This window comes from Phoca vitulina, unplaced genomic scaffold, assembly GCF_004348235.1.
Source record: "Phoca vitulina isolate PV1807 unplaced genomic scaffold, GSC_HSeal_1.0 scaffold10, whole genome shotgun sequence".
Lineage (NCBI taxonomy): Eukaryota > Metazoa > Chordata > Mammalia > Carnivora > Phocidae > Phoca > Phoca vitulina.
Window position 1 is genome coordinate 28,092,076 of NW_022589713.1, and position 21,215 is coordinate 28,113,290.

The 21,215-nt window shown below is 34.2% G+C and overlaps 1 protein-coding gene across 7 annotated transcripts in view; it reads right to left on the reverse strand.

Annotated features, from left to right (window-relative positions):
- TBC1D5 (TBC1 domain family member 5) overlaps positions 1 to 21,215 on the reverse strand; it is a 568,425-nt gene that overhangs the window by 332,435 nt on the left and 214,775 nt on the right. For all 7 annotated transcript variants that reach the window (XM_032408767.1, XM_032408765.1, XM_032408766.1 and 4 more), the window contains one exon: positions 18,960 to 19,090. In XM_032408767.1, coding sequence (XP_032264658.1) covers positions 18,960 to 19,056 — 97 coding nt within the window. In that variant the 5' untranslated portion in view covers positions 19,057 to 19,090. The remainder of the gene's footprint in view (positions 1 to 18,959; positions 19,091 to 21,215) is intronic.

The following is a 21,215-nucleotide window of genomic DNA, read 5'->3' on the forward strand; positions in this document are numbered from 1 at the left end:
CTGCTCAGGTCATGATCTCAGGGTTGTGAGATGGAGCCCTGCACTGGGCTCACATGCTGGGCGTGGAGCCTGCTTAAGATTCTCTCTCCCCTGCCCCCCACCTTAAAAAAAAATCCTAAACAAAATACTAGCAAACCAAATCTAACAACATTTTACGAGTATTATACATCATAACCAAGTGGAATTTATCCCAGGAACACAAAACTGGTTCAGTTTAGAAATATCAATCAATGTAATATACAACATTAATAAAATGAAGGAAAAAATGACATGATCATCTCAACTGATGCAGAAGAAGCACCTGACAAAATCCAGTATCCTTTCCAGATAAAAACACTCAACAAACTAGGAACCGAAGGGAACTTCTTCCACATGAAAAAAGGCTTTTTATGAAAACTTTACAGCTAAAAAAAAAAACAAAAAAAGAAAAAGAAAAGAAAAATTCACAGCTAACATTAATCAACGATGAAATACTGAAAGCTTTCCCCCAAAATCACAAACAAGGCACCACTTCTATTCAGCATCATACTAAAAATTCCAGCCAGAGTAATTAGGCAAGAAAAAGAAAAGGCATCCCAATTGAAAAAGAAGTAAAATGATTGCTATTAAATGGTGACATGATCTTATATAGAGAAAATACTAAAGAACACACACACAGCAAAGTTGCAGGATAAAAGATCAGTGTACAAAAATCAGTGTATTTCTTTAACTAACATAACTGTAATTCAGCTAAATTCAGTGAGTATTTTAAGGATCATACTACAAATATCTTTATGACAAGAAGCGTCTAAATACATGTAAAGAAACACTTTTGGTTCAATAATCCCAATGCTCCCAAACTCAGTTATTAAGATATTCTATTTAAAGAAAATTTTGAAAAAAGGAATATTCTATTACTCTCTGTCACACTTCCATTATATATACTTATTTTAACAATAGAGTAATGGTTATTCTAAAACAGCCATCAACAAACTACAGCTCATGGGCCAAACTGACTGACCTCCTGTTTTGGTAAATAACATTTTATTCAAACACATTCACAGACATTTGTTTACAAATTGTCTATGACTGCTTTCAGGCTAAAATGCCAGGGCCTACAAAACTAAATATTTACTATCTGACCCTTAAAAAAAAAATTGCCAACCTCAGCTCTAAAAAATAATCTAGTATAGAAATTTACCTTAGATTGGCACATGACAGTGAAACTAAGATTTCCCTTTTACTCTGTTAATTATAAGTAACCAGCTTATCAAGATCCAAAAAAACTCCTAAAAGTATGGCTGAATTAATGTTCCAATGATTATAAGGCTATTTCCAATCTAGAACCAAGAACTGAGTCATACAAAAAAGAGCTTTGCTCACAACTAAAGAGAAAATGCTCTTAAAAACTGTTAAACAGGGGCACCTGGGTGGCTCAGTCGGTTAAGCATCCAACTCTTGCCCTCAGCACAGGTCATGATCTCATGGGTCGTGAGATCAAGCCCTGAATCCAGCTCTGTGCTCAGCGGGAAATCTACTTGAAGATTCTCACCCTCTGTCCCTCCCCCCACTCACATTTGTGCCACACGCTCTAAAATACATACATACATACATACACACATACATACATACTGTTAAAGGATTAGATTAGTAAGTAATGCTGAAAATAAAAGACTACCTATCCAAAGGATTAGATTATAAAAGGATTTGGCCTATTTCAGGAGTGAGACAGAACTATTACAAACTAAGGTTTCAATTAATTGGGAGTTGTTATAAGCAGAGAGTGTATCACACTTTTTTTCTGAATAATTTATCATTTCAAGAATCCCTAGTCTTGAGTATTCTGTGTACTTCAAATAAACTAAGCATGTGTTCTATGTTAAACTGGCATGATGAATGAAGATAAAAGGTATGGTACCACTTGAAAAAGTAAAAAGCAATGAAAAAGGGAAGCTAGATTTTTTTTAATAAATTTTATTTTTCGAGCTGTTTTAAAGGTTAAAAAAAAAAAAACTGTACAGAAAGTATAGTTTTCATATAGCCCTCACCCTCATACCTAATTTCCTCTAGTATTCACATCTTGCATTAGTGTAGTACATTTGTTACACTGATGCATCATCAATACTGATACATTATTATTAACTGAAGTCCATAATTTACATTAAGGTTTACTCTTTGTGTTGCACACTCAATGGGTTTTAATGAATATATAACAACTTGCACCCACCATTACAGTATCACACAAAATAGTGTCACTGCCCTAAAGATCCTATGCGCTCCACCTATAGATCCTTCCATCCCTCCCCACCTCACCCCATGCCTAATGACCACTACTGGTCTTTTTACTGTCTCCAGAGTTTTGCCTTTTACAGAATATTGTATTATTGGAATTATGTATACAGACTTTTCAGATTGACTTCTTTCACTTAGCAATATGCATCTATGGTTCCTCCTGGTCTTTCTATGGCTTAATAGGTCATTTATTTTTATCACTGAGTAATAATTCTACTCCATACATGTACCACAATTTATCCATTTGACTACTGACAGGCATCTTGGTAGCTTCCAAGTTTTAGCAATTATGAATAAAAATGCTATGAACACTGTGCAGGTTTATGTGTGGACATAAGTTTTCAATTCATATGGGCAAATACCAAGGAATGCAATAGCTGGATCATATGGTAAGAATGTGTTTAGTTTCATTTAAAGAAAAAAAAAAAAGGCCAAACTGTCTTCCAAAGTGGCTGTGCCAATTTGTATTCCCACAAGCAGTGAAGGAAGAATTCTTGTTCTACATCTTCACTAGCATTTGGTGATGCCGGTGCGATGGATCTTAGTCATTCTAATAGGTGTGTACCAGTATCTCATTTTAATTTGCAATTCCGATGACCTCTGTTTAGCATCTTTTCCTATGCTTATTTGCCATCTGTATATGTTCTTTGGTGGGGTTTCTGATCAGATATTTAGTCCATTTTTTAACTGGGTTGTTTGTTTTCTTATTGTTGAGTTATAAAAGTTCTTTGTATATTTTAGATGCTAGTCTTTATTAGCTATGTTTTGCAGAGTTTTCTCCCAGACTGTAGCTTGTCTTTCATTCTCTTAACAGTACCTTTCAAAGAAAAAAATGGTTTTAATTTAAACAAAGTCCAACTTATCATTTTTCTGTTCATAGATCATGTTTTTGGTTTTGAAACTTAAACATCATTGCCAAACCAAAGGTCACCATGATTTTCTCCTACATCATCCAAGAATTTTATAGTTTTACATTTTACATTTGGGTTTATGATCTAATTTTTGTGTAAGGTGTAAAACCTGTGTCTACATTTTGTTTTGTTTTGTTTTGTTTTTGTTTGTTTTGCATGTGGATATCCAGCTTTCCAGCACTACTTGTTGAAAAAGACTATCCTTTCTCGATTGAATTGCCTTTGCTCCTAGTCAAAATCACTTAACTATATTTGTATGGGTCTATTTCTGGGCTTCCTATTCTGAAGTCAGGTAGTGTCAGTCTTTTACCTTTGTCCTCATTCAATGTTGTGTTGGCTATTCTGGATGGGTCTTAGATTTTATTTTATTTTTTTAAGATTTTATTTATTTATTTGACAGAGAGAGAGAGAGCACAAACAGAAGGAGCGGCAGGCAGAGGGAGAGGGAGAAGCAGGCTCCCTGTGGAGCAGGGAGCCCAAGGCAGGGCTCGATCCCAGGACCCTGGGATCATGACCTGAACTGAAAACAGATGCTTAACCGACTGAGCCACCCAGGCGCCCTGGGTCTTAGATTTTAGTAGATTTATGTAGTCACACTGGAAAGTGACTGAACAAATGCACAGAAGTGGGCTGTGAAGGCCTTTGAGAGCTTTCTTTAAAACTTCACTTAATCTAAGAAAATTCAGGCTGCTAGAAAAAAAAGCAATTAACTTCTTACACTTGGCCTTCTTTGATAAAACAAATCAATATTTCTTTTAAAAATCTATTGCATTTTAAAGATCAAGCACTTAAATAATTCCAGTTACTCTTCTAATATTCTATAGCATAGGCCAAGAAATCAACAGACAAATCATTTTAAAATTCAAGACAGAGGGCACCTGGGTGGCTCAGTTGGTTGAGTGACTGCCTTCGGCTCAGGTCATGATCCTGGAATCCCGGGATCAAGTCCCACATCAGGCTCCCTGCTCAGCAGGGAGTCTGCTTCTCCCTCTGACCCTCCTCCCTCTCATGCTCTCTGTCTCTCATTGTCTCTCTCGCAAATAAATAAATAAGAAAAAAAAAAAAAATTCAAGACAGAATTTAGAGATCAGGTATAATGAGAATCAAATCAGGACCAATTGAGAACTGCTTATTGTAGTACATGTGGCAACTAAGTAGTGGTTTACCCATGCTAAATTCAAAATGCTATTTAAAGAATTACCCAAACCAATTTTCCACTATTGCTAAATTGATTGTTCTACTAGTAAACTATACTATTCTGATTCATGCCATCTAAGAACAACCTGGTAGACTGAATTCAGAGCTTGGGACACACAATGAAAACCAACGGGAGACTCGTATAAACATTCACAAGTACTAAAAAGAACTTAATATACTCTACTCCTATGAACTCCCTTCCTAGAAATAAGAACTATAGTTAATTTTTCAAAGTCTGTGGATTCTCTAAGCTTCTTGCATTTTACATTTAAATATTTATTACCTAATTACTCTTACGCCTGCTTCCTTCTTTACTTGCAATTTTACAAATTTTTGTCATTAACCAAAGGGGAAAAGGGGAAAGAAAATGAAAGCAACAGAAACTTGAATCAATCAAACTAGGCAAAAAGACTGTCAAACTAATTTTAAAAATTAGAGTATTGAATTATCTGGATTGCGTTTATATCCCTTCCACATAAAATCACCACTTGATTACATGATAGTAAATCTTGCTCTCATGTTTACAGAGAACAGCCGATCTTATTATGACTTGGTTGACAATTCATCTGCTTCCCCTTACTCTGCATATATAGAAACAAATATAACCATTTCTCATCCCTGGATCTTCTGAACTCAAAACAGAGTAGGCTGAGTAGAAGAGCTTTTTTTTATTAGCTACTAATAAAGTGAATTCTTAGGTAAGAAATATTTGAATTAAAATGTCTTTAAAAGCAGATTTGAGAATCAAAACTTTTTTGCTTCCTACCTTTTTTATATTCCACACCATTCTGTCCCCCTCCATTATAGTGATTAATTAGAAATGACACATTTCACGATTTTCAAAAATTTTATGATAAGCAAAAACCAGATACAACTGAACACTTAAAATTTTCCAGGATCTGTGTTCTTGTCTCTAACTACCATTAAAAGTTTCCAATACTATTTACACAATGATAAATAGGACATGTATTGGTAAGTGACCAAAAAGATATTTTTTATTTACATTCTTGTAAGCTTCGCTTTCTGGCTTTGTACTTTCTCTTCCATCACTTTATATTTAGCAGCTCTTCCACAAAATCACTCAGTCCATTAAAAGTTTCTTTCTTTCTAAGGTACCAAGAATACATTATTACATTTTTCTATGTGAAGTATACTATTAAATAATAGCTTGTACACTAATTAAAGCAAATGTAATTGTGAGAACACATTGACATTGTTAAAGTAAATTACTCAATTTGTTAATAGTTTCATTTCAAGTGACCTTAATTGTATTAATTGTGATACAAGCAAATTAAATTGAAGAGCATTAAATACATTGTTCTAATAAGTCGTAGAGGAGCAAATTTTCCATTACATCAGCAAAGAGAAAATAATGATTACATGCCCCCACCCCCAAAGCCACACACACACACACACACACACACACACAATGGGTCAAACAGAAAAGGTCACACTAGACTACATTTACTATTACTATTTTAATATCCATAGCATGACCTAAAATAGACCATATAGAAGTAACTGAGCTTTAGATAAATGGTCAATTTTAAGGCGTTCTTTTATCTTAGGTTAAGCAGAAATTACTTCACCATTATAAACAGTTAAAATGTTGAGAATGAGGAAAGATTGGTACAAAGAACGGCAATATGAAAATATATCTTAAAAATAATACAATTCTGTGTAAATCAGGCATTACTAAATTGCCTAGGGTCAAGTCATAAGGATATATATTAAAAAAAAAATTATCGCCCTCATTTCTTGAGAAGAAACTTAATTGTTCAACAGTGATAACAATACTGACTAAATAACTCCCAGTCTTTAGAATAAAATCTGTACTCCTCAGCTTATTACAAAATCCTTATTATAATCTGGCCTCTGCCTATTAAGACCCATCCTGTGCCATTCCTATATCCATGGTGCCCTAGACACAATGACATTTTCCAGTTCCTTCAATATGACAGGTCTATTCCTATCCTGGGATCGGATCTTCTTTTGTATGAGCTCTTCCCTTTTTTGTGACTGCTGTTGCTATTTCTCTCTCTCTCTTTCTCTCTCTCACCAACTTTGCATGCCTGGCTCCTCCTCATCTGTCATTCACATCTAGCTGATATATCATCTTCTTAGGGAGATCTGAGGAAATCTAAAGTAGGCACCCAGTCATTCCTCATTAGATTATCCTATTTTCATGCTTTGCCTAGTATTTATCACTTTCTCATATATTTTTCCTTATTTCTGTACTTTTTAATATTTTTTACTGTCCCTCTCATGCTAAAATGTGAATTCCATTGAGAAAGCACTTGGGTCTACTTGTTTAATAGTCTATCCCCTGATACTAGATGATCACTAACTATTTTGAATGAATAAATGAACATCAGTCTGGTGGCCTGCTGCCCTTACTCTGTGTAATAAAATGTATGTGCCTCTATAAATCTCTATTCATTTATTGAGTATCACTAAAATTTCTTAATCATTGTGCCAACATGTCTGATTGAAAACCTGTAAGTTCAGGGGCACATGGCTGGCTCAGTCAGTAGAGCATGCAATGCTTGATCTCAGGGTCGTGAGTTCGAGCCCCGTGTTGAGCATAGAGCTTACTAAAAAAAAGAGAAAAAAGAAAGCCTTACGTTTAATAATAACAGATCTATTCACAAGCCAACTTAAAGATTCAAACTGATAGCAGCGTTCTAAGACTGGTGTACATCAGTTATATTCTATTAAAATTGTCACTAAAGGGTAATGCTAGGAAGTCAATTGTATTTAAGTCTCTCCACATTTGGAAGAAGAAAGAAGAAAAGGTAAAGTAGGAGAATTATTATTAAAGTACACATATTCCCATAATATAAACAATTATTTTGCTCACACATTGCCTTATATGTGACTTGAGTAAGTAAAAGTTAATTCTCACTGTTTATCTGTTGATAAATCAAGGCCAGTGGGTGATTTTTCTGACTAAAACTAAACGTATTTGTACATTCTGGAAAGATAAACAGTCACTATAATGTATAGGAATACAATAATTACTAACTGGTAGAAAATCATTTCCAAAGACTCAAGTAAATTATATTTTTAATACTGGAGATGTATTAAAAGAAAATGACCATTTAAAGTAAGTAACTTGTGATATTACAATTTTTATGATTTACTAGCTTCTTAATTTCTTCTATTTAAAACACTCAGATTTTCCTGAAATCTGAAAAATAAAACAGCTTGAAGCTAACATAATGTTTCTTGTCTTGTGCTTTCCTATATTCATCATCTGGGATTCCTTCTCAGGAAATTCAAGGAGCAGTAAATGGTCAAACTCCAGAGTAAAGTACAAGCATTGCATGAAAATGATTTCATATTTCAGAACACCTATTTAATTAACAAGCAAGCCTTCCTTACAGCAAAAGTAGAGCGATGGCTAACTTTTTTTTCTTCAAAGATTTTATTTATTTATTTGAGAGAGAGACAGAGAGAGAGCACAAGCAGGTGGAGTGGCAGGCAGAGGGAGAAGGAGAAGCAGGCTCCTAGCTGAGCAGGGAGCCCAATGTGGGGCTCGATGCCAGGACCCTGGGATCATGACCTGAGCCGAAGGCAGACGCTTAATGACTGAGCCACCCAGGTGCCCCAAACTAACTTATTTTTAATACTTGTAAAACACAAGTTAAGAATAAAAAATACTTGAGATCAGATTAACAATATATCAATAGGGTAAAGTACATTTTCAAAGCTTTTGGTAAAGAGATCTTTTAAGAACGGAATAATGTCAGAGAACCACAGAAAAACCTACATTTACAAACATGAAGGAAAATCATAATAAAATTACCACAACATAACAGATATCCCTTTTTACTACAAATAACTTATGTAATTTCTAAACGGTTAAAATATGCTGAAGTAGACATCAACATCCACCAGTGTAATACAGATTAAAACTCAGTGCAGTACATGGACTATTCTCTGTCCTATTTAAAAAGATCATTGGATCTTTAATAATCGTTAAAATTGTGTGTTTTAAGTGAAACACAAGATGTGCTTTACTCAAGTCTACAAGAAAACTTATAAATATCCACGTATAATCATACTAAAATTTTTACACCCTGATTACATAAAAAGAGAATTTTTACCAAAATATAACAGCTTTACTGAAAAATATTCCTGGCTGTTTTATTACATAGCTGACTGCACAACAAATTAGGGAAATGATTTTAAGATTTAAAGTTAGGAAAAATAGGTCTTTGGGAATTTCCCCTAGAGGAGGAGCAGGAGAAATACAGAAGAGGGATTGAAGAGGTCCTGGTTATTCTCTCAGAGTAAGGTTTAAATATTTTCTTACAATCTCATCTTCCCTGATACTCAGTTCTTCCCTCTGATTGGGTAAGATCAAAGTAAGAATGCCTGTAATCTTTAAAAACATTAGTTTAGGGGCGCCTGGGTGGCTCAGTCGTTGAGCGTCTGCCTTCAGCTCAGGTCATGATCCTGGGGTCCTGGGATTGAGCCCCGCATCACATCGGGCTCCCTGCTCAGCGGGAAGCCTGCTTCTCCCTCTCCCACTCCCCCTGCTTGTGTTCCCTCTCTCGCTGTCTCTCTCTCTCTGTCAAATAAAAAAATAAAATTAAATTAAAAAAATAAAAATAAATAAAAACACTAGTTTAGGTAGACACAGTTTTTAAAATTGGTTAATGTTATGAAAGGAGTTAGAAGTAGCATGAGGGACCTGGAGAATTATACTTGTAAGGGACTAATTATTCATTTCACTACTAAGCCATGGGGGAGGGGGCATCTGTTTTAGTATTAAGTGAATAAAAAGGAGCTGTAACTGCATGAGATGCCAGGTGGTAACTCTTGAAATACTTTTCTAAGCCCTATGAACTAAAAGTTGGGTATGTCATTATTGAAAGAGTCCAAACTCTGGCTCTACTGTCTTTTTTGACCCCACTAATAAATTAGCAAAAGCAACTAATATAATTCTTTCTTAAGAAATTCACTGTGGGTCATTTCACGTAATTGTGGGTTTTTTGGTTTTGTTTTTTTATTGATTGGAACACATTTAATGCATAAATATCATATATATAATTATGATAAAAAGAAAAATACCCAACATCTCACAGGAAACCACTGAAAAACCTAGGGCACTAATTCCTTAGTGTGAAAATTGGCAATTTAAAGGAAAGAATTCAGTATTTACTGTTTTCTGTATTAACTATACTGGAGGGAAATCAAGGAACCCTTTACAAAAGAATTCCAGCTAATAAATATGGAAGGAATGATAGAAATAGAAGATTATCATTTTGTAACCCTTATAAAAAAATTACTGATTTAGGTACTAATCATCAATGGATGTGTGCTGAATGGAAGGTTAAATGTGATTATGAGTGTTTTGTTCCTTGACATAAAATATGCATGCCCCACCACACATCACTTTTGTGGTATTCTGTCAAAAAAAAGCATATCCTACAACTAAGCAAAAAACTCAAACTGGTTTTGTTTTTCTAAGATTTTAAGATACTACTGTTACTCTAAATCACCTGTATCTGCTCTAGTTATTCCTAGACCTAGCCAACCAAAAACACCAGCACACAACCTCCCATTTGTGGTGATCCAAGAGTGGTATAAAGGCTGACTGAGCAGGGTAGGAAAAATATCCTAAGGTATGGATATTCCTTTGCAGACCAACTTTGCCCAAGGGGGTAGTGGTAACAGCTTTGACAGGTCTACAGTTTCTGTCTGCCACCAGGGCCAGCAGTGAGGTCTCCTTTTTTCCTAGGGCCCTGGGAAATGACTAACATTCATGTATAGCCACAGGTGACTCAATGACTCTTCACATAACCCTCTCTAAAGAGCCTATCTCTTCAGGCAAATAAAGGGAATTGGCACACCAACAGAAAATTTGAAATAAAACTAAAAACCAGATGCAGTTAATAAGGAATGGACAACTCAAGTAAAAAAAAAAAAGAAAAAAAAAGATCAAAGTCCAGAAGACCTATCTTTTATTTCAAGGATCTACATTTTACCAACAGTGAGCTTCATTGTTAACATTAAATGTCTAACTTGCTAAATCTCAATTCACTGTGAGAGCATGAACACATAAAATTCACATATAAACACCCAAATCTAGTATTAAAGAGTAAGCTGAACCTTCCTCACTAATCAAATATTTTGTCACTGACATTTAACCACTGTCTTTTTAGGTTAATTCTGAATCAGATTTTCAGTTCACTCCCATCCACTCAAATGACTTACTGGTATCTTGAAACTGGCTTACTACTAATTACAGATCATCAATACTCTTCCAATCACCAAATCATTTATTTTCTCTTTTTATACTCTTTAACCTATGCAATCCTTGAAGCACTGACCACTTTGGGCCTTCTGGAAGTTCTCATGTATCTGTAGTTTCTGTAATTTTAGCACTCCTCTATCCCCTACTTTAACTATATTTTTTAACTGTATCTTTATATATATTATATATATATAATAAATATATACAGTTAGAACTATATATATATATTTTTTTTTTTAACTATATATTTCAACTATCCCCTCCAATATTTTTTAAATACTACTCCCTTTATCCAATTTCTAACCATGGAGAATTCCTACATAGCAATAATTCTCAGCTCTTTTTCCACTCTCTTTCTTTGGATTTTTTATCTGTCTCACATACTTTGAACTGGTATCTCTGAGGGACGACTCTCAGATTCTAACTCATGGTCTTTCAAACTGAAGTCTCTCATTTCCAACTTTCTTTTGGACATCGTGACGTAGAAGGACTGAGCGTGGCATGGTCACTGCTCTCTAAATTCACTTCTCCCTATTGTCATAGCATTTAACAAAATCTGTTTTTAAGGAGACATTTTTTAAACCATCATTTTATCTTTGTTACTGTCATTGAAGAACTTCCAAGTCACCCTATTTAACAATCTTTACCTTCAACAAAGCTAACATTTTTCTTGATGGCTTTATAGTCTTTCTTACAGTTTTCACCTAGCTAAACTGCCTTTTACCTTGTTATCTACAAAGAATTTTTTTTAAAAAACATTGCTTTATTTAAAAAACATTGCTTTATTATTATTTTTTTCATCATGAGCGTACTCTTTAATCCCCATCACCTATTTCACCCATCCACCCACCCACCTCCCCTCTGGTAACCATCAGTTTGTTCTCAATAGTTAACAAGTCTGTTTCTTGGTTTGTCTGTTTTTTTTCTTTGCTCATTTATTTTGTTTCTTAAATTCCACACATGGGTGAGATCATATGCTATTTGTCTTTCTCTGACAGACTTATTGCACTTAGCATTATACTCTCTAGGCTCTCTCCATGTTGTTGCAAATGGCAAGATTTCATTCTTTTTTATGGCTGAATAATATTCCGTGTGTGTGTGTGTGTGTGTGTGTATACACACACATACACCTCCTTTATCCATTCATCTACTGATGGACACTTGGGCTCTATGAAGAATTTTTTATTAAAAAGATACTTCTTGCAAAACTAGGCAAACAGTAAAAAGATTAGTGTTTGCCAGAGGCTGGGGGAAGGATGAAGAGGCACAGCATAGACGATTCTGTGAAAATGCTCTGTATGATACTATAATGATGGATGCATATCTTTATACATTTGTTTAAACTCATGTAATATGTAACATCAAGAGTGAATCTTAATATAAACTATGGATTTTGGGTAACTATGATTTGTCATGTAGATTACCAGTTGTAATAAATGAACCACTCTGGCGGGGGGTATAGGTAATGGAGGAGGCTATACATGTGTTGGAGCAGGGGTATATGGGCAATCTCTCCTTCCGCTTAATTTTGCTGTGCACCTAAAACTGCTCTAAAAAATTAAGCCTTTAAGATTAAACAAAAAAAAAGACTTCAAGCCAAAACCTATCTAAATTAATGTAGATCCAAATTCTTAACACAGAATTAATGAAGGTATTGAGCTAGATTATTGGCTACCATTTAACAATGTTCCATCAAATAAATGTATATACCAAACACTCATATGCTGCTCCCATATTCCCTTCATGACTCCCATCACCACATTACTCTATAAACTTCATCTGCCCTGACTCCTTCATCCCTTCCAAAACATTTTTCTCTGCCCTCTTAGAACCCACTTCCATGGTAGCAAATTTCCTTATATTCTCAGACCATCAATGAATTCTTCCACCATCACCCTCCTTGCCTAAGTGTACCTCTTATACTCCCATGGCAAAACCCCTGCCTGCTTTCCTGTGTGACCAAATCCTAGGTGCTGAATTCTACTAGACATAATCATGCAAATTTACAAGCTTGTATACCTATAAATTATGATGTCTTATCTCAACTTGGCCCCCACGGTTTTATATTCTTTATCAAATCATCCAAACTTTTGTCACTTTCCACAAAATCTTCAAATGCTTCTTCTTATCGCTCATCTTCAGCAAATTACCTCACTTTAACTTATCAGAGATTAAAACATCAGTGATATTTCATCGAACTCTGTTTTTGAACTAATGAACCTACTATATCTAAATATCTTCTTTTCTCCTTCCCTCCTAGTATTACAATGAAAATAATGGCCCTTTGTCTACAAATCCCTCCATCTTGGCTCTAGACTGCAAATTTCCAAGACCCCTAGACATTTCTTACATTGATTTTAAAATTCTCAAATACTACCATAACTTTTCACTCTATTCCTCATGCCAGTTTAGTACAGAGTACATCATTAGTTTATTTGAAATACAGACTACTCAAGACTATGGATTCCTGGATAACAAAAAGCACTGTGTTTGTCAATAGTTACAATGCCTCTATCCTGTGCAGACTTCTATTTGCTTAAACCTTTAGCTAATCTTGGGCACTTTTGTTTACCTTCTCCTTAACATCTTGGGTTCTTTGACTCCACACTCCTAGTTTTCCTTCTACTTCTCTAGACACTCTCTCTTAGTCCCCTTTACAGTATCCTCCTCTGCTACAAGGTCTTTATTTTTTTTTTAAAGATTGTATTTATTTGTCAAAGAGAGAGAGCACAAGCAGGGGAGCAGCAGGCAGAGAGAGAAGCAAGCTCCACGCTGAGCAAGGAGCCCAACGTGGGACTCGATCCCAGGACCCTGGGATCACGACCTGAGCCAAAGGCAGACACTTAACTGACTGAGCCACCCAGGAGTCCCTGCTACAAGGTCTTTAAATTGGCTTTCCTTAAGACTGCTGCTAGGCCCTCTTCTCACACCAGGTGCTGTTATTGGGTGATCACAATCATTCACATTGTTTTTGCTACCATACTTAAGCTGACAAATTTTTATCTCCAGCACCAACCTGTACACTAGGTTTTAGACCCATACATCAAAATCTTTAGAATGCTCTCATTTGAATGTCATAAGGCATTTCTAACTCACATCTGAAACTGAAGTTACAATCTTCTCTGTCACCCCCTGTCCCACCTGCACCACAAAAAGTTCCTTCTTACAGAGCTCCCTATCTCAATACAGGCATTATCACAGACCTAACTGGTCAACTCAGAAAACTAAATGCCACTTCAAACTTCTCACCCTTATCACTTCCTTATATCCAAATATCAAGTGCTGTCAATTCTACCTACTAAATATCTCTTAAATGTTTCTACTTCTCTCCATTTCCGCTTCTATACTTTCCTAGTATAGGCCACTATGATTTCTTACCCAGAATACTGCAATGGCTTCTTAACTGTAACCATAATAATCTTTCTAAAATGTAATTCTGGCAGTAAGATTCCTTCACTAGACTACCTACTGTTCTTAGTATCAAGTGGCTTCATGACCCTGGTCTTCAGTCTCATTTGTGTCCATACCTCCTTTGAATGCTAGCCTCCAACCACACTGAAGAGGGCAGCGGGCAAGCTCATAGCACATACTCTTTACTCACTCAATCATTGGCTAACAGCTATTCATCCTTCAGGTTGTGGCTTAAACAGATATCACACCTTCCTTGACACACCACTACCACAAATTTAAGCTAAATTCCCCAACAACATACTACCTGAGCATACTACTAGTTACTTTATGAAAGTACTTAACCATTCTCCGTCTTAACTGGCCATTTACTTTTCTCTTTCAGGTCCCCCAAATCCTGGCTATTAACTATTACAACTGGCATTCAGAATTATGTTTATCTTTTTCAATGCTTTCTTTCCAGCACTCCAAATATTCCAAACAATGCCCGGTACACAGAAGGCACTCAAATATTTATTGAATGACAAGATTCCACAACAATCTATATGCACAACAGCAACATTCATATGCACAATAAACAATATTTCTATAAATTGCACTAAGTTATAGAAATCAAAAATTAAGAATGTATTTTTGTAGATTTTTTCACTAGGAGCTACATATATGAAACATGTATATTAAATGTAGGCATACTTTAGTCTACGCTTCCATATTATGGCCATAAGTATCTTGGACAAGCAATCATTTATTTCCTTAGCTTTCCCTTGCTAAGTAATTTTTGCTATGGGCTAATAAGGATATCACAGCTTGACCTTTATCTGCCAGAATATTCTCTTCTGTTGGTTCTTAGGGAAATTCTGATTTGGGTCAAAAATAAAGAAAACATGGAAAAAGTGAATTTTAAGAGGGATTTCAAAGAAGGGTGAGGTCAATGAGACCAAAAGAGGAGAGGAGATTATATTGACTTTTGAAGCCCTGAAAGAACAAAAATTAAAGTACTAAAACAATCAGAGGATAAAACAGGTTTCATACATTACAACTTAGGACAGAAAGGAAAAAGGTAGATGGAAAAAAGATACATGAAGTAATTACTGATTAATATAAGTGAAGGAATTCAAACTGGTAAAATACAATTCATTCATCTGTTATTAATTCAATGGTGTCTGTGCGCCAACAGATACACCAATAGTTTCTGCCCTCATAATGCTTACACCTTAGACAAGGAGACAAACAATGAAACAAATAAATGCAGAATTACATTTAAGAATGAGTACTGTGAAGGAATCAAGAATAATGTCACAGAACAATGGCCTTTGGGAAGGTCCAGAGTTTAGAACTGGCTTAGCACATCTGACCATGGCTAGACAGGCAAGACAGCTGTGAACATCATGCTCAAGAGTTTGGATTTTACTATCAGCACAATGGAAAACCACTGAAAAGTTTTAAGCCAGGAAAGGAAGATTTTTTTTTCCTCCTTATGATGATTCCCTCTAATTATAATTAGAGCAAAGGCAGGGTTTAAAGTAAGATGACTTAGACAGCATCCTATACTTTTGTCAGATATCTTTCCAAAACAAATTCATCTTTTACTCAAATCTAAATATAATTCTGCTATATGGAAAACAATATTAAAGATCATAATAGGAGAGCACCATTTTATTATATCAACTTCAGTGAACTATTTTAATTAATACCAATTTGTTCAGCAATAAAGCCAGGCACGCCCTTCTAGTTCTAAAACTCTATGATATTACAACAAAAAGAAAGGAAGATTGGGGACAAAAACAAAATTACAAGAGTCAAAAATGGAGTAGGCAGGATATTCTGAATGTCTTGGATTTTTTTTAAGTAGGTTACTAAATATTTTATCCCTGAAGATTGAAAGAAAGCTTTGAAACAGATATTATATAAAAAGCATTACATTAAGTAATTATCTGAATACTATAAAAGCTGTAAGTAAGACGGCATATAAAATTGAAGCTAAAAACTCTAGCAATATGTAACAAAGTGCTATTCTCAAAAGAGACTTAATAGAGGAAAATGTTCTTTTCCTCCAAATGAATAATCATGAATAGTTGAACAAACATTTTGGGGTTTTTTTATGGTTTCAACTGAATTACAGGTAACTTGACAATTTCTAATTGATAACCCTTGATCAAAGATCTTGGAATTTAAAGTAGTAAACTATGTATGCGACCAAATAGGACACAGAGAAATATGTCATAATTTCTATGCTATTCTCCATTTCAAAAAGAAATTCAAGCAGTTAAAAGTCTGATTCACATGGAAAATTCTGCATGTATATATTCAAACAGTTCTTTTTTCTGTTCTTACGGACCTTCCGCCACCATCCATGAAAATAAACCAATAAGAAGCAGCTTTCTCTTTATTATTCCTATGATGTGGCTATTTTTCTAATGCTTTCCAGAATACTCAGAATCATTTAACTCAATAATGTACTGTTTCTTTATTAATGTTAAAATTCAGTTTTGAGAAATTGAAGACTTATTTATTTATGGAATCTTTAACAAGAATTAATAACAAAACCATAAAAACGTAACTTCTACATAGAGAAACCACTGATTAAGTCCAGTGTTTGACTACTTACAAAATGAGGTATCCATTTGCCATAAATTCCCTGGTGGGAAAAATGTGTAAAAGGCTTCAAATACGTGGAGAGCCCCATGAAATACATATATTAAAATAAACAAACACACTAGAAAGGTGATGATTCTTCAAATAAATATGACAACCCTATTAAAATGCAACACATGTTTTTCTGCTAAAAGGAAATCTAAGAAGATGAAATAGATGCTTCATATAAAATATTTACATATACAATGCACAAAACCCGCTATGGTTAGTAACCTTCATGGCTTTCAAGAACTAGATATTTACATATCATTCTTTCTGCATGTGCGTGTGCGTATGTGTGTTTTGTATATATTTTTAACAGTTGACAGCTGTTTTAGAGCATACAGAGATGCCAAGCTGAATGAGGGTCTTGATTACTTCAAGATTAGCTATCTAAAGTTTCTATTCATTTTAAGTGTTGTTAGTTGGAAGAGTCATTAGTCACTTCCTTGTCTCATAGAACATCAGCATACATTTACATTGTTAATGAACATTTGGGGTAAATGAATTAATGGCACTTTTAAACATCAATTCATTCCTAATAACTTTGTATGTCATAGAAATGTTAGGCTAGGATATAAACGAAAAGCCTTTTCAGTAAAGGTAACTACTCATTCCTGCAAACAGTAAAGGATAAAATTAATTTAAAATGTTTTTTAACCAGTTAAAATAAAAAAAATAGAACCTCAGTATTTAATGAACTAGACCAGAAAAAATACATACTTAAAAAAAAAAAACAATTGTGTTCTAAAATAAGCACATAAATCAGAAAATTTTGGTGAAATTATTTTATATACTTATAAATAAAATATATTTATTTTTAAAATACCCACTTACAGAAAAGCTTGTGAAAAAATTTGACTTATTTAATTATTAGTGCTTCTTATAGATACTACATTTAAAAAAAAAATCACTAGGAGATGTAGTATTCTTACCACTGAAATTTTTAAGATGCTGAAACTAAAATGAGATACTAACAATTTTTTTCATATTAAAACCTTGAACAGTCTTTTTGAGACCTTTTCAATAAACACACAAAAATAAAAAGTAAAATCACAAAAATAAGTTGTAGGGCAAGTTATACTCTTTTTAAACATTTTATTTATTTGAGAGAAGGAGAGAGAGTGAGAGAGCGTGAGCGCAAGCACCCAAGAGAGCACACAAGCAGGGGGAGTGGCAGGCAGAGGGAGAAGCAGGCTCCCTACTGAGCAAGGAGCCAGAGGCGGGGCTCAATCCCAGGACCCTAAGTTCATGACTTGAGCCGAAGGCAGACACTTAACTGACTGAGCCACCAGGTGCCCCCAAATTATACTATTTTCATTGAAAACAACAATGGCATTTGTATGATGTAGAAGGAAGTAAAGATGCACAAAAACCATAAACACACTCCATAAAGTCAAGCTTTGTGCACTAAAGAAATAACCACTTTAAGGAATCATTTTTTTTTAATTCCCAAAACACAAGTTAATAGCAGACCTTTCTACCAATATAGAAAAAAAAATTTGTATCTGAAGTAAACAAAATATATGTGAATCACTTTGACTGTGATTATTTTTAAAATACAGCTCATAATCCTGATGTATATATTTCATGAGCAAAAAATTACAAGTAGTAACCTGAGTCAATGAATCAACTAAAAATAAAGATAAGGCTTTAAGAATTTGCACAAACTGACAGCTTCCTTTTTCAGATACTATATTATTACCAATACAGAGAAAACAAAACAGAGTTCTGAAACATACACATTTGATAAATTTTTATAAGGTAGACCCTGAATGCAGTTTACCTTTTAACAGTCTCTTTTATTCTTTCAACAATTTCAATGTATAGATCTTTAAAAGTAAGACACACATTTCAATTAGTTTAAAAGAGAGAGAGAGAAGAGAGAATGAGGCAAGTCTTTTATCCTGGAATAATGTCAACTTACTTTTAAAGGCAAAAAATCCCTGTAAAATCAACACCAGAAGCTTAAGACTTCTTTAAAGGATGTTTGACAAAGGCCATTCCCTATGCTGAAGATATTGTTTATCTTTTTTTTTTAAGAATGACAGTGCATTAAACATTTGGCTAATGCTTCTGTCTATAATTGAAAGTTGATGTTGTGTGGTATTCATTAGTGTCAGAGTGCTCTCTACCTATCCAGGGAAGTGTGCTTCAAGATACCCTGCTCTGCTTCATGAAAAGAACTACATACAGAAGGCAGGCAGAGCTAACTAGAGGCTCTCTGCTAGGTTTTCCATTAACCACAGAATGTATCTGTATAGAAAACTCACCTCTAGTCTTGTTTGAGTAACTTGACAAGGGATCGATGCCCACTTCTTGTTCTTCTGGCTGCAGAGGGTGTCTAGTTTCAGATAAGGAATGATACATTGTGAGAACTGGACAATGTCACCGAAGTAACTACCTGGGAGATTTAAAAAAAAAAAAAGAGACAGAGAAATGATATTTTTTCATTTTGCTATGACTGGGAATAAATACAAGATTGAAATGATTAAATGAGCATTACAGACATTAACAAGTTTTCCGCAGGCTTCAGGGACTGTTACAACACATTGGCAGGCATATGCAAAGAAGCAAAAAGTGGCACAAAATTTCCATTTCAACAACTCTCCACAAATTTGAACTTCACTGGTAACCTTTACCTCAATGTTCAATCACATGTATTTTCAATAAACTTCTGCACAGAAAGTTGAATTGTAAGTTAAATTACAGTCCCATTTATAGCATCTTCTTATTTCATTGTCAAAACAATATCCATTTACAATAGAAAATTTCAAAATATAGAAAGTATAGCAAACTAAAATCATTCATAATTGTGTTAGCTAAAAATAGTAGCCCTGTTAACATTTCATTTTATTACACATATCCTTCCTGTTTCTGTTCTGGCATTTAAAACATATATTTTTTAATGTGATCTAACATACTAAGTATACTGATTATATAAATTATTGTGGATATTTTCCATCCCATAAAAAAGACCATATTATCACTTCAAATGGACCCCTAGTATTCCATTAAATAACTATACCAATTTATGTAACCAATTCCCTATTAGTGAACAGACAGAATGCTTTCAGCTGTTCAACACTATAAACAGTTTTACAATGAATATATTTTAGTAATATTTCTATGCCAACCTATGATTAGTTCAAGATAAATTCTTATGTCACTGCTGGACCAAACATGTATTTAAAAAAATAAGACTCCATGATAAGTTTTGGCAAATTATGCTCTAGAAAGATTTGTACATAGAACAATTCATTCCCCTGCACCCTCATTAACAATGGGAATGGGTAATTCATTTTATCGACCAGTGTGATAGTCAAATTTTATATTGCATTTGCTTGATAACTAGTGAGATTACTGAAGATTCATCTGTTTTCTCTGACATTTATTTATTATCTTTTGTGGATGGAGTTTCTTATTATGATTATCTTCATAATTTGTAAGCATTCGTTAGATCTTAAGAATATTAAACCTTTGTCACGTGATACAGATATTTTTCTCAGAGTGTGTCTGTCTTCAAATAACATGGTGTTTTTGTGACATAAGTAATTTTTCATTTCTGTGCACCCAAATATATCTGTATCTCTTTTATGGCTTCTACCTCTAGTATTATTATGCTTACAAAGGCAAGATTATATAAATAACCACCTATTTTTTAATTCATTTTGAAGGTTTTTCTCCTAGGTTCTGATTTCTATAAATGATTCAATTTAAACAAAGATGTTTTTAATTAATTATTATTGAACTTTTAAGCTACACTAACTACTTACAAATTTTCTTTGTTTATAAGCTGCATATAACCTTCCCAAATCAGAATTTTCCAAAAAAATAAACTGGGCTCACTAATTTTCATCCAAAATAATGTAACACATGAAATTTTAAGTTTCAAGAGAAGGGAGAGACATGATATAGGAAGAGTAAATGAGGAATGATAAATTGGAAAAAGAAGCCCAACGAAAACAAGTATATAATTTTACAGGATATGGACTCCACTTACGGAGAAAAGGTTCCAGAAAAGCCAATGAATATACAAATCTTTGACCAGCCTCTTCCCAACACAACATGCTCTTCTATCCTGCTTAGTTTCTCCCTAAAACTCTCGCTTTGTAAATACTCTTGTACATTTTCTGAGTTTTACCAGAACTCTCCAACTCTCACCCACTCACACTCACACCCACCTTAGATTGTGGCTAAAACAAAAGCAAAAAGGTAAGCAAAACCAACACTACAGAAAGCAGAAAACTTTCACTGCCAACATACAGTAAGAATTTCTAAAGCCATAAATCAAGTCCTAAATCCACAAATCTAGACAGCTATCAGTTATTTGCTGCTTTTGTGTGCAAATATTTAGCACTTACAATACTGAAGGAATTCTGGGGAATACAGTCTAGTAGAGGACAGCAAAAATTAAATGATCAGTTACATATATTATAAAACAGAATCTGATTAATTTTGATTAAATGAATAAACAGATTAAAAAATAAAGTCCTCTGCTATGGAGAAGTAAGGACCATCAAGCTCAA